Source organism: Branchiostoma lanceolatum, chromosome 11, assembly GCF_035083965.1.
Source record: "Branchiostoma lanceolatum isolate klBraLanc5 chromosome 11, klBraLanc5.hap2, whole genome shotgun sequence".
NCBI classification, from domain to species: Eukaryota; Metazoa; Chordata; class Leptocardii; order Amphioxiformes; family Branchiostomatidae; genus Branchiostoma; species Branchiostoma lanceolatum.
In genome coordinates, this window is record NC_089732.1 from 45,957 (window position 1) to 62,825 (window position 16,869).

The window sequence follows — 16,869 nt, forward strand, 5'->3', positions numbered from 1 at the left end:
TGTTGGTTTTTGGTTGGATGGGGTTGGAGGTATTCAGTCATGCACATTGATCTGGAAGATTTGAGGAGAGTGAGCCATGTGGTAGATCCATACATACAAGTCGAAAAGGTCAAAATGCCTAAAGGTGCACCTGAAAGACACATCGCTAGAGGTCACTGCTGTACAGTTATCTCTTTTGCTCATGAAAGCAGATGCATGTATTGTAAGTGGAGTTCATATATAGCCGTCCTGTGTAAAGACGTGGTCATTCTCGAAGACTAGAAGAATAGACATTCCAAACAGAAATTTATATTGCTGTAAATCGACAAAATGGTGATGAATTTACTACATGGCACACCGCAAGTTTGACACGGCAGTTTAAAACTAAATCGCTAGAGGTCGCTAGTGCGTAGTCTACTTTTGGCAGAAATCTTCAACACACGCAGTTTGTACATGAAATATGGTTTATTTGCCATTTTACGGAATAACATGACCTTGAAAATAGTTGTAAAACTTAACAGGAATGTAAACTAAACTCCAGGATGTCTGTCAGTGTGTTGTGGGCTACATTTGCGAGATAATGACATTACACAGGCAGGGGGGAGGGGGGGCTGTCCGCGCGCAAGGTCACTGACATTTTTGTCTGAAGCATTGTGGGAGAATTTGGGCGCTAAATATTATATTTTATCAAAAAGCGATACGTGAACCTTCAGATTGCCAATATAGAACTCGCACGGAAAGTTGTGAAACTTAGAAAATGGACAATCCTGTAATATTGTCCTTACATCAACGGCGTTGTCGTGTCGTGACAACAGCTGGTGGGAGGGGGGCTTCGTTCGCCAGCTTGTTCTTGCAGTTTGAAACTAAATCGCTGGAGGCCGCTAGTGTGTGGTCCACTTTTGGCGGGAATCTTCAACACACACAGTCTATACATGAAATACGGGTTATCTGCTATTTTACGGAACAAACTGACCTCCAAAATAGTTGTGAAACTTAACAGGAAAGTAAATTAAACTCCAGGGTATCTGTTGTTGTGTGTTATGGGCTATTTGTGTGACTATGAAGACGTAAATAGATTTTTGTGGGGAGGGGGGGCGTTCGAGCAAGGTCAACGACCTCTAGTGTGTTTGTTCCAGGTCTGATGCTGAACTTTGGTAATAAATCGCTAGAGGCCGCTGATATGACGTCACCAGTTCAACATACGCAGTTATCCTCTATAATATGTGTTATCTTTAATTTCAGGGGATTGCCAGTCACCCACAACGGCTGGAAAAGTTATAAGGAAAGGCAAAAAACATTCTGAGGTGCCTTTCTAACCAAGCCGTGGGCTACATTTACAAGTTAATGGCATATATTACACCGGCAGGGGGAGGGGGGCTGTTCGCGGCAAGGTCGATGACGTTGCACCTAAAGCATTGTGGGAGAATTTGGGCGCTAAAAATTATATTTTTTCAAAAGCAATACGTTGACCTTCAGATTGCCAGTAAAGAACTTGCACGGAAAGTTGTGAAACTTAGAAAATGGACAATCCTCTGATATTCTCTTTACATCAACGGCGTTGCCGTGACAACAGGTAGGGAGGGGGGCTTCGTTCGCCAGCTTGTTCTTGCAGTTTGCAACTATATCGCTGGAGGCCGCTAGTGTGTGGTCTACTTTTGGCGGGAATCTTCAACACACGCAGTCTGTACATGAAATATGGGTTATCTGTCATTTTACGGAATAACCTGACCTCCAAAATAGTTGTGAAACTTAACAGGAAAGTAAATTAAACTCCAGAGGCTGTTGTTGTGTGTTATGGGCTATTTGTGTGACTATGAAGACATAAATAGATTTTTGTGGGGAGGGGGGCGGTTCGAGCAAGGTCAACGACCTCTAGTGCGTTTGTTCCAGGTCTGATGCTGAACTTTGGTAATAAGTCGCTAGAGGCCGCTGATATGACGTCACCAGTTCAACATACGCAGTTATCCTCTATAATATGTGTTATCTTTAATTTCAGGGGATTGCCAGTCACCCTCAGCGGCTGGAAAAATTATAAGGAAAGGGAAAAATATTCTGAGGTGCCTGTCTAACCAAGCCGTGGGCTACATTTACAAGTTAGTGGCATATATTACACAGGCAGGGGGAGGGGGGCTGTTCGCGGCAAGGTCGATGACGTTGCGCCTGAAGCATTGTTGGAGAATTTGGGCGCTAAAATTATATTTTTTCAAAAGCGATACGTTGACCTTCAGATTGTCAGTAAAGAACTCGCACGGAAAGTTGTGAAACTTGTAAAATGGGCAATCCTCTGATATTCTCTTTACATCAACGGCGTTGCCGTGACAACAGGTGGGGAGGGGGGCTTCGTTCGCCAGCTTGTTCTTGCAGTTTGCAACTAAATCGCTGGAGGCCGCTAGTGAGTGGTCTACTTTTGGCGGGAATCTTCAACACACGCTAGCATCATTCCAAACTCACTCATTTATACCATAATTTTGCCAGAAATTCGCGGTGGTAACATGTGCGGGGTGGCCATCTAGTCATGAGCTTGCTGACAAGTAAGTATCTTCCACGCGTTGCGACGTTAGACCCTGCGTTTTGCTTGTGCGTCGTTTGAGGTCGCTGCTAGACCGTGACTTGGCTTGGCCTAACACCATGCAGTACTGACCTCCTGCGGTTCACATTAAAAATGCATGTGATGTAAACTCCAGTTTCAAAGCTTTCTGTTCAATACATTCAGGTGTGCATCAATACACTCTACTCTGCATCAAGCCTTCATTATATATCTGTTAACAAATTCTTGGTATGGTAAGAAGGAAAGGTTCACCACAGAGTGAGCTAGCTGTAAAAGTCAAATCAGTTTTGAACAGCAACTTTTCCTGTAGAAAGCAAAATCTTAAAACCATCTTGAACATCTATCTGGATGCTGAAATATACTACAGAAGAAGAAATTAATGATTCACTTTGATTTCAAACCTGTCTTAGTACAGGAACAGATAAAGATATTCGAGTATGATGACCGTGTCAGTCCCTACACCTGAGTGAGGAGGGTTGACACGGTGGCCTTCGCGTGGATTTGTTTAGGGTGGATGACAGGTTGCGAATCTGAGACCCACGCACTTTGGGGCTGGGCACCCATCTTCTCCAGTGCCACCAATTCAAGGGAGACGTGCTGGTTCTGGTTGGGATGCTTGCATGAGGGTGTACTATTCAAACTCATCTCGAAATGCAGACCAGGTATATAAGTCCTTTCATCATCATCATATCGAGCGGCTTGCCCGGACTAGGGCTGCTCTCTCCCTCCAGGCATCCTTTAGAAAGCTGGAAAACCAGCGACAGCCTAAATGAAAATTTCCCCAAAGACATTGTTGTCAGACAGAGTTGTGTCTTGAGAATCTCTAATTTAAGTCGATGATCCAGCTTAATTCTGCGGAACTTGAGGCCTCTTTGGTTCTGGTGGTTCTGGTGTATCCACGTTGCCCGTGACATGGTTATATTGTCAACAAATCATCTTAAGTTCTCAATAAAACCATTACTACTCAGGTCCTTTAATTCAGGTGACCATTACTGTAAAAGGTGGACAAATAAACCTAAACAATAAGAAAGGACAAATTTGATCAAACTTAAGATTTCAGCTATTCTACGAAAATATGGAAATGGCTCCTTCCAATACTATTTAGGTGTTATACTTAGAACAGGCTATAGCTTCCACATAGCATGACGAAAACACTGCAAAGGAGGGGCATGAACATGCAATAAACATGAATGAGTATCAGATCTAACACTGGTAAAACTCTACTCCTCAATACCCTCTACCACAAGCTTATGTAGTTGACCCTCGCATTGCCCCAATACTAATGTATGGTGCAGCAATATGAGGCTTGAACAGTGCATCTCTGCTTGAGACACTTCCCCTTAGTTCTGTAAGTCTATGAAGAAGGAATGCCGGTGACCTTGCCACTAGAGCAGAGCTCGAGAAACTCCTGTAATGAAAGACTAGGTATATGTCTGCTACTCCAAATTACTTAGTGCTGCATACCTAAACGTAACATCAGGTACAGGTACTGGTACAGAGGTTTAGGTACAGGTCTGGACCTAGTACCTCAGTACCTGAACAATTTTGAAAAATTAACATGTGTTTTTCTGAACTTCTTCAATTATGGCAGAAACATGAATAAACTTGTCAGTATCTTTATTCAAAGAACATAACTAGGTTTCCTATCGCCAAACTCCCTTGGCCTTTAAGCTTGCTATCAAAACTCCCAACCTGCCTGAATGATCTGTTGCATATTAGTAACGCTGTTCCAAGGTGTCACTTTGGTCACGTTTGGTGTTGCATGAGGCCATGAGGTTAGGAGATCAGTCACAAAATAAGCACATACTTGGTGTAAATTTATATCGGTACAGTACCGGTACTTCATGATTCGGTATTTTGGACCTGTACCTAATCAAGTTTTAAGGTACAGTACCGATACTCAGTACCGGTACTCAGCACTACTCCAACTGCATTGAGGAAGACGGACACATGGTGCAAGATTGTGCACTGTACGATAATGAAAGAAAAACATTTATACTCAGTTCAGTTTATCTGGATTCGCTAATTTAAAATTTCTTTTCATATATACACTGTACATATATGTATATACAGTATATAGAATGCCTGCCCAAGGCGACCACCCGGCGGACCGAGCGAAAACGGTCGCGATGGACAGGTGGTCGCCATGAAGAGGATTCCACTCACATGTTTCCAGGTCGAGGTTTTCAAATACAGTATGTAAATGGATGGAAAATTATGTGAATTGAGACAGCATGACTGGTGGGGACCAGGTTCAATTCTCATTGACAGAAAGATCCTACAAAAATTACATTTTCCCCGCTACATCGTGTACAAATTTTCGTCATAATTTTGACTACAAAACAATGGTTGCCTCGATGATCTCGCAGCGCCCTCCCGCATTCACACCTTACATAAATAGTACACACACACACGCACATCATCGAAGTTTTAAGGCCTATAAGACAAATCCCTAGAAAACACCTGCTGGTCCCAGCCTTTTTTGGGGGGCCGACCGCTGGATAAAAGGGTCAAAAAGTTTTCGATCTGACAACTAAAGATGAAAACGGAACAGTGTGATTTTCAAGGTGAATATTTCGTCGCGCCGCGCCACCAAGCTCTGTGCGACCGCATCGAAAGGTAAGTCTGAGTGCAGCAGAACGCACAGCGTCCAATAAAGGTTTGTGAGATTCATGGAAATAAAAAGAAAATAAGAATATTGATTTTCATCAATAACTACAGCATTCGTAAATGTTCATACACAAAAGCATCGTGTTTTAGAAAGGTCAGCGGTACGCCAAATCCGGGCCGCGCCAACTTGGTCCAAGATGGCGTCGGGACCAGTGAACAACATTTCTCGCCCGATGTTTTTCCCGCCGCGAAGTCATTTTTCGGCGGAATTTAGTAAGACACAGACACATTTTTGTTAAAAATACAAGAAATAGATAGTTATTTCTGTGAAATCTGACTTTTTGACGCCATGCACTACGTATTCGTTTTGAAAATTTAGTTTAAACCGAACTGAGTTTGCGGTAAACTTAGTATAAGATTACGATAGGCACAACAACATCACAAACATTTGTCTTTACAATGTTTATAGGGATAGGGGGAACGTTTTATTAAAACACTTAATGGAGGAATCGATGCTATAACATTGCTATGCCATATAAATTTGTCCATATTTTTGTCCTTCAAAGTCTTGAAAACATTTCCTTGAAATCCGACAGCAAAATGATCCGATGTCACCACACGCTTGAAAATTTGGCGGCCGCCATGGGCAGGGATCCGGATTGTGCTCTGTGCGGTTCCAATTCGTGGCGGTCACGGTCGCGTTGGACAGATGGTCGCCTTGTGCAGGCAGCTTAATGCTTGTGCCTATGGGGAAAATTTTCGGGACCGAGAAAAAGCGGTCGCCATGGCCAGGTGGTCGCGTTGAAAAGGTGGTCGCCTAGGCAGGTTTGACTGTACATCTGATTAGTCTGTATAACCCAAACTCCAGCTGTCCGGGGCTGTAATGGCCCTCCCCGCGGGCTGACCGGTTACGGGCGGCTGCTGTGAGCGCGATTAAATCAGGATATACATGTGCGATAAATTGTGCCAATGAATGCGTCTTGTATGATAGATCTACTTGTAGAATTGTTTCCCACTCCTGCTTTAAAATGTGAGAAGAGACCAGGTGTAGAATGACGGATTGTAGTGGTAACCATAGAAGCCATTGGCGGATAATATCTTTCAATTGTTGTCAAGTTGAACATGCAATAAACATGCATCATCTGATAGAATAGACTATAACAAAAATCAGACTCCGGTGAAAGTGCCATCTGCTAGCAGCGCCCCCTAGCCGGCAGTCTGAGCACTGCACGCAGCAGGGTGCCTGCGCAGGACGGTCCGTTTCAGGCCGGTTCTGCGCATCCCGCTGGGCCACAAGCCACAAACTTTTTGTCCGGATTGCGGCTGGAGTATCTGGTCTGGCCGGGCGGAATTCGGCCCGTTTTTCCTCAGAGTTCCGCGCCACAGGCCCGGACGGCATGGCTGGATCCTTCGGCACTCCCTCGGCCTTCCTGGTAGCGGTGCTGGCGGCGGTTTGGGCGTCGGGGACAGCGCAAGGTAAGCCCGAGTCCCTCAGTCTGTGGTGCGGCCCGAAGTTAGTGCGGCGCCGCGGTGCCAACTGTTGCATGCGGGGTGCGGATCGCCTCCTCCCGAGGCTCCCGCCCTCCCCGCGCGGCGGTGTGGGGTTCTGGGGCGGGGGGAGAGGGTGTGGGTCCTCCCGGGGACAGATCGGGCCCGCCAGGCCGTCTGCACGGCCCCGATCCCGGCAGTTTGCCCCCCGGACCCCCGGCAGTGCGGGACGGCGCGCCCGCCTGACTCCCCCCGGCCCCCTGAGGAAATCACAACTTTGCTCCCCCGAACGGCAGGAATATCTTAGACACGGTTGAGCTTAGCCAGAAACTTCCGCACATCGCCGGGAGGACCAGACCCAATCTCGTCAGCTTCTTCTGTCAATCAAACTCAGCCCTTCTGACGTCCGCTGGAGTCACGATCTGCTTATAATATTTCAGGCACGTGAATCTCATGTCTGCCACATTCCGATATTTGCTACCTTAAAGCATGTAGCAAACAGACACGAAATGTCGCCGAGTGATTGTAGCTGAGTGATTGCCGTAAGTTGTTACTGTTTGGCTACAGAAATGGCTACAATCCTGGCGGCGCCTGTTGTTTGGAAAGGGGCGGGACGGAAGTGACAAGAAAACAGCAATCATAATTTATGTGTTGGTTTCCCAAACATGGCGGGTTTGCACGTACACGTTTGCTCTGTCAGGCCCAGCCGGGAAGAACTCCTGCAACATCGCGACAATTTCTCCACTGGGACAGTTGAAGAAAGTAGGAATAGACCCCGCACCCTTCCCATAACGTGTGTGCCCCCCCCCCCCCTGCAGTGCTCTTATGATAAACAACAATATGACACAGAACGTGTGTACAACAGTTTTGCCCATCTCCCTATGTGTGAGCCCCTGTCTGAAGGTTGAGGTAAATACTGAGTGTAAAATTCAGGTAAACAGCAAAATTCAGGGTAAACATTGAACAGGGCTTAGTGCCATGTGAGCTCAGCATGTTCAGCTGGGCAGGCGCAGGTCTGCAAACTAGCAGGTAAAAAATCAGGGTCCCCCCTCGAATCGGGGGGGGGGCAGTAGTGCTGAACAGTACGACAGTTTGCGTCCTGATTTGTTGAAAAGTTGGGGTAAGTTTGATACAGAGAGGGTGGGTTGTTTGTGGCCCAGTGTTGGGTAAGTTTGCGTAAATTTCATACAGATCTCTAGTCAGTTGTTTGTGGCCGAGTGTAGAGTAGGTTCCCAGTCACCGATAGCTGCCGTGTGTATAGCCTTTCCCCGCGGCTCACATGCGATATGTTGTATACGTTACGGCCAGAGCCTTTGAATTGGACGTGGAGAATGGGCTGTTTGCTTTGCCCTTTGTTGGTGTGTCGGGTTGGAGAGGCTGGTTTCGCTAACAGCCAGCGCTCTTTCACGCCAAGGGCTTTCCTACGCAAATCTGAAAGTGTAACCTCTGGGAAAGTCCTCTCGGAGGTGAAAGGTGACGGTTCGGTTCGGAAACGGCCTGTGGTGTTGGTTCGTGCGCTGAGAGTCCTTCTGACGCGCACAGCACACCCAAAATGCACACACTTCTGGGCTGTTTACGGTAGCCCCAGCACGGTACAGTAGAACTCTGGTCAACAGTAAACGATACACTAAAGCTAACAGCAGGCCGCGGCCGGGCGAGAGTCAGCGTTCTCGGGTAGAGCCGGGACGTTTGCACGGCCGCGTAGCATCAGGCACACAAACCCACGCCTCTGTTCCCGTCGTAACAAAACCTGCTCCTAATGGGACGCGGCTAACACTAGAAACATTGTACAACAGCAGCCTATCTAAGTGTGTGTGCTAACGCTAGAAACACGCTACAGCATCAGCCTATCTAAGTGTGTGTGCTAACGCTAGAAACACGCTACAGCATCGGCCTATCTAAGTGTGTGTGCTAACACTAGAAACATTGTACAACAGCAGCCTATCTAAGTGTGTGTGCTAACGCTAGAAACACGCTACAGCATCAGCCTATCTAAGTGTGTGTGCTAACGCTAGAAACATTGTACAACAGCAGCCTATCTAAGTGTGTGTGCTAACGCTAGAAACACGCTACAGCATCAGCCTATCTAAGTGTGTGTGCTAACGCTAGAAACACGCTACAGCATCAGCCTATCTAAGTGTGTGTGCTAACGCTAGAAACACGCTACAGCATCAGCCTATCTAAGTGTGTGTGCTAACGCTAGAAACACGCTACAGCATCAGCCTATCTAAGTGTGTGTGCTAACGCTAGAAACATTGTACAACAGCAGCCTATCTAAGTGTGTGTGCTAACGCTAGAAACACGCTACAGCATCAGCCTATCTAAGTGTGTGTGCTAACGCTAGAAACACGCTACAGCATCAGCGTTGGTTGTGATCGTGCATGTCCATGTGCTGACAGTTTGCGTCCATGGCTGGCCAGGCTTACTGCAGCGTGTTTGTGTGGATCTGAGCATTAGATAGAAGTAATCTGGCTGGGAGAAGTGAGATAGGAACATTCCTGCTGTGTGTTAGACTTCAGAACAGCCCAGGGGGAATGGTTGTGGCAGGGGAAGGTACCTATAGTTGAGGTTGACCTGCAGAACCATCAGGATGTTTGTGTAAAGGTCAGCGCAGTCGGCCCATTGTTCCGCGGGCGGTGCTTTGTGTGGAGAAAACTGTTTTGGAAACTCGGAGAAAGTCACGCAGACGTGTCAGGTGCGACGTGGGCAGACATTTCAAGTGCGAAGTGGACAGGCTTTTGGTTTGTTGGAGCTTTGATAGACATGAAGATTTACATTTATGTTGTTTTCCTTTTTGTAGGCTGATTTGTTATGATTTGTAAGGGCTCCCTTTGAAATCAGTTACTCAGTTAACTGAAGGGAATACCCTTAAGTTAAGATTAATAGATTAAAAAATTAAAATAAAACATCAACAAGGAACAGACTTTTGTTGGCTGGAGAGTTTAAAAAACAGTTCCCAAAGTCTAGGAAGAATTGCAGATATCAGAACTGTTCACCTCTGCTTTCCTCTGTTTTCTTAGATCACTGTATCATACAGCAGATGTGACCTTGCTCTTGACCTTCGCTGACATGGCTTCTGATTGACAGTCCTGGGGTCTCCCTTCCCCTGCACCATTACTGAACAACCCCACCAAGTCTTAACCTTCCCCTGTACCATTACTGAACAGGCCCAAAATCCAGTCCCTAACCCCAGGGTCACCCAGCCCCTAACCCCAGGGTTACCCAGCCCCTTACCCCAGGGTTACCCAGCCCCTAACCCCAGGGTTACCCAGCCCCTAACCCCAGGGTTACCCAGCCCCTAACCCCAGGGTTACCCAGCCCCTAACCCCAGGGTCACCCAGCCCCTAACTCCAGGGTCACCAGCCCCTAACCCCAGGCTCACCCAGCCCCTAACCCCAGGGTTACCCAGCCCCTAACCCCAGGGTTACCCAGCCCCTAACCCCAGGGTTACCCAGCCCCTAACCCCAGGGTTACCCAGCCCCTAACCCCAGGGTTACCCAGCCCCTAACTCCAGGGTCACCAGCCCCTAACCCCAGGCTCACCCAGCCCCTAACCCCAGGGTTACCCAGCCCCTAACTCCAGGGTCACCAGTCCCTAACCCCAGGCTCACCCAGCCCCTAACCCCAGGGTCACCCAGCCCCTAACCCCAGGGTCACCCAGCCCTTTACCCCCAGGGTCACCCAGCCCCTAACCCCAGGGTCACCCAGTCCCTAACCCCAGGGTCACCCAGCCCCTAACCCCAGGGTCACCCAGCCCCTTACCCCCAGGGTCACCCAGCCTCTAACCCCAGGGTCACCCAGCCCCTAACCCCAGGGTCACCCAGCCCCTAACCCCAGGGTCACCCAGCCCCTAATCCCAGGGTTACCCAGCCCCTAACCCCAGGGTCACCCGGCCCCTAACTCCAGGGTTACCCAGCCCCTAACCCCAGGGTCACCCAGCCCCTAACTCCAGGGTCACCCAGCCCGTCGTAACCCCAGGGTCACCTGGCCCCTAACCCCAGGCTCACCCAGCCCCTAACCCCAGGGTTACCCAGCCCCTAACCCCAGGGTCACCCAGCCCCTAACTCCAGGGTCACCCAGCCCGTCGTAACCCCAGGGTCACCTGGCCCCTAACCCCAGGGTCACCCAGCCCCTAACCCCAGGGTTACCCAGCCCCTAACCCCAGGGTCACCCAGCCCCTAACCCCAGGGTCACCCAGCCCCTAACCCCAGGGTCACCCAGCTCCTAACCCCAGAATTGTGTCCAGACTGGCAGGAAGGACAGGCACAATATGGAACCCAACCCGCCCAAACCTGGTCCAGTGTGGGTATGTGTAATTAATGGATGTTCCCTATGAGTGTGGGTATGGATGATTGTGTCCCCCCCTGGCAGTGTGGGTATGTGTAATTAATGGATGTTCCCTATGAGTGAGGGTATGTATGATTGTGTCCCCCTCTGGCAGTGTGGGTATGTATGATTGTGTCCCCCCTGCGGGACTCGAGCCTGTTTGCATGACAGGGTGTGCAGGGTGATTATATCTTTTGTTGTGCAGAAGACAGAATAGCGCTGCACGACCCCTAAAGCCGCCACAATTACAGGCCGCGGCCGGGCTAGGGGCTCTGAGCCGACGGGCAGGTCAGCAGGGCCGTCCCTTTCCTCACTCCCCGGTGCTGTCTGTCTGTATGGTTCAGGAGAGTCCTGTACACCTTCTCTGTCCAGACTCGTTGCTGTCTGGCAAAGCATCTGTTGGCACAATGGTCATGAAACAACTTCCAACAGGAAGGTCAGGGAGTCGCTTTGAGTCTGTAAAAGAGAAAAAGTTTACAGACCTACCAACATCCGACTAGAGTTTGACAAGACTAACAGATACAGAGGCAATAGCTATCCTCACAACGCACAAGTGTCCTCCTGTGTTCCTGCCCTCTATACACCCTCCCCGGTCTGTCCCCTATTGTTTTATTGTTGGACACCCCTAGTATTGTATGGACGGTCCCCTAGTGTTATAGTAAAACTGTTGGACACCCCTAGTATTGTATGGAACGGTCCCCTTGTGTTGTAGTAAAACTGTTGGACACCCCTGGTGTTGTAGGAAGTGCTGTGCTGTCAGTGGCTCCCTCTGTGCCATTGTTCCTGCCAACCATATCTGATGACACCCCAGTAGGACAGATCGGATTACACCCTTGTATAGGACAGAAGGAAAGCCGATGTATCGGGTAAAGGGGGGAGGTTGTCGTGTCAGGGGGAAAGGGGTGAGGGGAGGGGAGGTTTTAGGTGCTGCTGCATCATCATGTAAACAGCATATTCACAGAGTTTACCTTTTTGGTTTTCTGTACGACTTGGGACAGCCTGAATAAGGCCAATTTTGACAAAAGAAAACCTTAGTATGAGTATGTATATACCTCCCCCCAGTCAGACTGCAGCCCACACAGACAGCTGATGTTTGCTGGCCCAAATATTTGCTGTGTCCACAAACCTGTCAACTCTGCCCGGCTACCTCCAACAGGGCCGTGTTGTCCTGGTAACGTTTGTTGTTGCCCCGGTAACGTTTGTCTTGTTCCTCAGTTTGGTGTGAGGATTGGAACAGTGCAGGACGATCGGTTGTTAGTGTTGAGATTCGTAAATGTAACTAACTTCAGGTAACAGGCCCATGTTTGACAATCCCAGCGAACTGATGTGTTTTGTATTGTCACTGCAATGCTATGTAGGTATGTGTGTTGTAAATTTTTGTTAAGTAGGGATGGGTGTTGTTGTAGTTTGGAATGACAGTGTAGAAAAGGTTATTTGCTCTGTGAATCAGACTTCCTGGTTTCCTGCACGATGTTTGTCAGTGATGAGGAAATCTAGTCTGCTTGGAGAAGAACTCAGCTGTACAAAAGCCTGCCAACAGTTGTATTTTAACTGGTGCAAAGGTTTGACAAATATGACATCTTGTGTTCTATTACAATATGAAGCAGGGTTTGACCAATTTTGAACAGAAGGAAAAAATCAAAAATCCCCAAATTTCAACTGTTTATTTAGCACCAGTATGTGTCAGATTTGGGTGAGTTCATAACTTTTTTGTCTTGTGTTGGAAAACGTAGTTAACCCTACTTCAGGTTAATCAGAATGAATCATTGTTAATAATAAGTCATTAAAGTTGTAATGTCCTCTCTCTTCTATTGTAGTAGACACAGCTAGGTGACACTTCTCCACCCCCTGCTTAGAAGGGTGACAAAAACCACAGCAAAACTGTGAAAATCCTCCACAGGAAACTCATTGTTGTTCTGTCAGATTTCACACCTAACAGTCAAACTAACCTGGAATGGTCCATTGTTCCTGGGTGGGGGGGGGGAGCTGCAGACAAGTTTTGTTGTCTTGTCCAGCTGTGATGAGGAGTTTTTGTGTGATGGCCGACATCAGAACTGTTCCTCTCCTCGCTTTGTCATCCCCCCCTCTCTCAAATCTGGATGGTCCCCTCCTCCACCCAGGTGTGTCAAGTCTGGATGGTCCCTTGCTTATTTTTGCAGTAAGCTAATGTCACCAGTGGGGACCTACCGCATGGTGGGGCAACTGTGTGGGAAAGATCTGACCTGGTCGCACAAAGCACATAGTTCTCTGCTGCAGACCCAAACACACATTTAGCCATCATCCTCTGCTACAGGCCTGCGGGTTCTGTGTGGAAGGATATGTAGCTGCTGTCTGCGCTCTCTATGAGTCCTAACTTGGCTGGTGGCCTGGCTCTGAGGGTGTCTATAGGCAGCATTTTTTACGATGTTTGCGTTGGTTGGGGTTTGCTTGCATCCTAACTTGGCTGATTTCCAGGCTATATGTTATAAGGGAGCTACTTGTCTGTCCTGAGATGAGAGCTGCTGAGAAGCCGTTGTTGTTTCCTGCGACCTTGCTGGATGTTCCTGCGACCTTGCTGTTGGTGCCATAAGCCGGGCTTTGGGCAGATCCTGCTGCAGACAGGCGACGTGCTCGTCTGAGTTCGTCTGAGGAACGGAAGTCTGGATCTAACTGCCAAGGTCACAGGTCAAACATGGTGGATCTACAACCCAAGGTCAAACAGTTCTCAGACTGAGTGGCAGGTTGCTATGATATCAGTGGTAGACAGCAGAAAGGGTGGTGCATGTTGTTTTTATATGTTGATTGTTTGTCACTCAGAATATGTTGTTGTAGTTTGTAGAAGGGGAGGGGGTAATGATACCAAGCCATGTCTGTCTGGCGGCCGCGCCCAGAGTCAAGGGAAGTGAACCTGGTCAGGAAATGGAAGGAAGGCTTGAGTTTTCCCCAGTAAAAATGTTTGAATTGAAATGTTGCTGGGAGTGTTGAGAGAGACTGACCAATGTTATCCTGGGGAGGGGGGTACTGTCTGCAAAAGTGGAAAGATGTGAACTTATGGCTGCATAGACACCCACTGAGCCCAGAGAAGGAAAACAAACTTCAAGCAGTTCAAGTTTTGCACCCAAATCAGACTGATGGCAAGTAGGGAGTGACACCAGCTGTTGGAAGAGCTGCCAGGTCACCCTGCTGTTCCAGGTCACAGAGGTCGTGACCTGTCCCTGTTCCTGAACAGACCACAGCAACTTGATCCAAGTGAAACCTACAGAGTACTTCTGAACTACCTTTGCAGAACATACCTATACAAACCCTTACTTCACTAGCAACGTTGATGCCCAAAATTACTTTTAAAACTTATTGCAGAAAATGATTCAGGCTTGAGATGTTCTACCCGCCCTTCTGACCTTCCACTGCCCCCCTCCCACTCCTGTAATGGTAGGTTGTGCTTGGAACAGACTCCAACAGGGGCTTGCAGGAAGAGGGACTGGGCTGTGGTGCGTTTGTGATGTAAATGGTCTGTTTTGATGTTGGTGCAACCCTGTAGTTACCCTGTGGGGGGCATCAGAAGGTCGCAGTGGGTTAGGGGGGAGGGGGGGCGAATTCCTCCACATCAGGTCAGACTGGGCTCCCACCTGTTGGTCAGCAGTCCTGTGTACCTGGTCTGAACAAAATGCTCTTGCCTTCTCGCGACATGACTCACTCAGGCCATGTTTCATCTTCAGGGCTCTGTCAATAAACATGTCATCAGATGAGTCATCTGTTTGACACTTCTGTGCGTGTTGGTTGGGATTGTGATGGTGTGCTGCTGTTGTTGAACAGTTCTTTCCTGTGAATGTGTGGTGCCAGGATGAAGTTTGGGGCCAGGATGAGGGTTTTTGGCCAGGTTCTGTACCTGTGAAATGAGGAAGGCCTCAGCTAATCCCAGACTGATCCTCACTAACCCAAACCAGGCTCCTGCCAGCATATCTCTAGGGACCAACCAACAATGCACCAGAAGGTCCACAGGCAGGTTTTAGGGACCAACCAACAATGCACCAGGGGGTCCACAGGCAGGTTTTAGGGACAAACCAACAATGCACCAGGGGGTCCACAGGCAGGTTTTAGGGACCAACCAACAATGCACCAGAGGGTCCACAGGCAGGTTTTAGGGACAAACCAACAATGCACCAGGGGGTCCACAGGCAGGTTTTAGGGACAAACCAACAATGCACCAGGGGGTCCACAGGCAGGTTTTAGGGACCAACCAACAATGCACCAGGGGGTCCACAGGCAGGTTTTAGGGACCAACCAACAATGCACCAGGGGGTCCACAGGCAGGTTTTAGGGACCAACCAACAATGCACCAGAGGGTCCACAGGCAGGTTTTAGGGACCAACCAACAATGCACCAGGGGGTCCACAGGCAGGTTTTAGGGACCAACCAACAATGCACCAGGGGGTCCACAGGCAGGTTTTAGGGACCAACCAACAATGCACCAGAGGGTCCACAGGCAGGTTTTAGGGACCAACCAACAATGCACCAGAGGGTCCACAGGCAGGTTTTAGGGACAAACCAACAATGCACCAGGGGGTCCACAGGCAGGTTTTAGGGACCAACCAACAATGCACCAGGGGGGTCCCCAGGTATGTTTTAGGGACCAACCAACAATGCACCAGGGGGGTCCCCAGGTATGTTTTAGGGACCAACCAAAACGGTACCAGTAGCTCCCCTACCCTTCAACACCCCGACCCCTCCATAAGACCTAACAAGCCTTCTGGGGATTCCATACCACTTACCCAGGGCCAGAAAGGGCAGGCAGGCCGCACCACAATAAGGACAGGGGCACAACAATAAGGGCAGGAATGGCTGCTGGGTGGCTGCTGTGTGGCTGATGGACACAGTGCACAACTGTGTGATGGACGACCTGCTACTTGACACTGCCAGGACAGAACTCTGGCCAGGGGCGCCCCACAGGGCAGGGATTTGTGTTGGCTACATTGTTGCATATCATAGGGACTGGCTACATTCTGGCTACATTGTTACATATCATGGTCACTGGCAACATACTGGCAACATAGCAGCACATAATGGCCACTGCTGGGAAGGCCCAAAGTGTTACCCTAGCTGGGTCACAGTTTTCTTCTTCTTTCTTCTTTACTCTGTTTTCAATTTCTCCACTTTGTGGAGTCATGGGGGATTCATCTGTGTGGGTAGCTGTGGATGCAGGCAGAAAGACAACCCTGAGTACATGGGCAGCTCTGGGGAACGTGGGGACCATCTTCTCTCTGTATCAGGCCTGCTCTGTATGTGTGTGTTGTGTGTCTGGACAAGTCCATTCTGAGTGTGAGTGGGGGGGGGGAGTCTGGACCAGTCCATTCCGGCTGCATGGGGGGTAGTGAGGGACATGTGACCAGCCTGTGTCCTGCAGCACCTGTGCTCCCATGTCTGCCTGGTCTGTGCAGCACTTGGATTGAGTACAGAACAATCTGCACGAGTATGGCGGGGTCACATGTCAGACAGCAGCGGTGACCTTGTCTTGACCTTGCCATCCATCAGCGCGACAGGCGGGGCTGTTCCCGAGCAGGATCTGTCAGGCCTGATGTAAGGTCGCTCGGGGCTGTTCTCTGAAGGTCACTCGGGGCTGTTCTCTGAAGGTCGCTGTTCTCTGAAGGGCGTGCTGCCCACTAAAATGTCACTCCAATCCATTCCTCATCACTGAGCAGTTTAACAATCTCACCTCACCTCAATCCAAGTGACAATCTAACAATCTACCATCAGATAAATCGCTTGAATAGATCTAGATAAATCTGTCAAATCATAACTCCACTTTACAAACAGTGATAGTTTTCAAACTAAAAGTGCAGCTTTGCCTGCTGGGTACAGAATGCTTTGTCCTGTAAATGTCAGACTGGCAGTTTGGAGAGGGAAAGTAGCAGTCAGCAAATTTTTGTGGCTTTGTTAGAAGGT

The 16,869-nt window shown here is 48.8% G+C and overlaps 1 protein-coding gene across 1 annotated transcript in view; it reads left to right on the forward strand.

Moving 5' to 3' along the window:
* The first annotated feature begins 6,393 nt into the window (after window positions 1-6,393).
* Window positions 6,394-16,869, forward strand: part of LOC136444171 (inactive tyrosine-protein kinase transmembrane receptor ROR1-like) — a 61,722-nt gene continuing 51,246 nt past the window's right edge. The window contains exon 1 of the mRNA XM_066441644.1: window positions 6,394-6,613. Coding sequence (XP_066297741.1) covers window positions 6,535-6,613 — 79 coding nt within the window. The 5' untranslated portion in view covers window positions 6,394-6,534. The remainder of the gene's footprint in view (window positions 6,614-16,869) is intronic.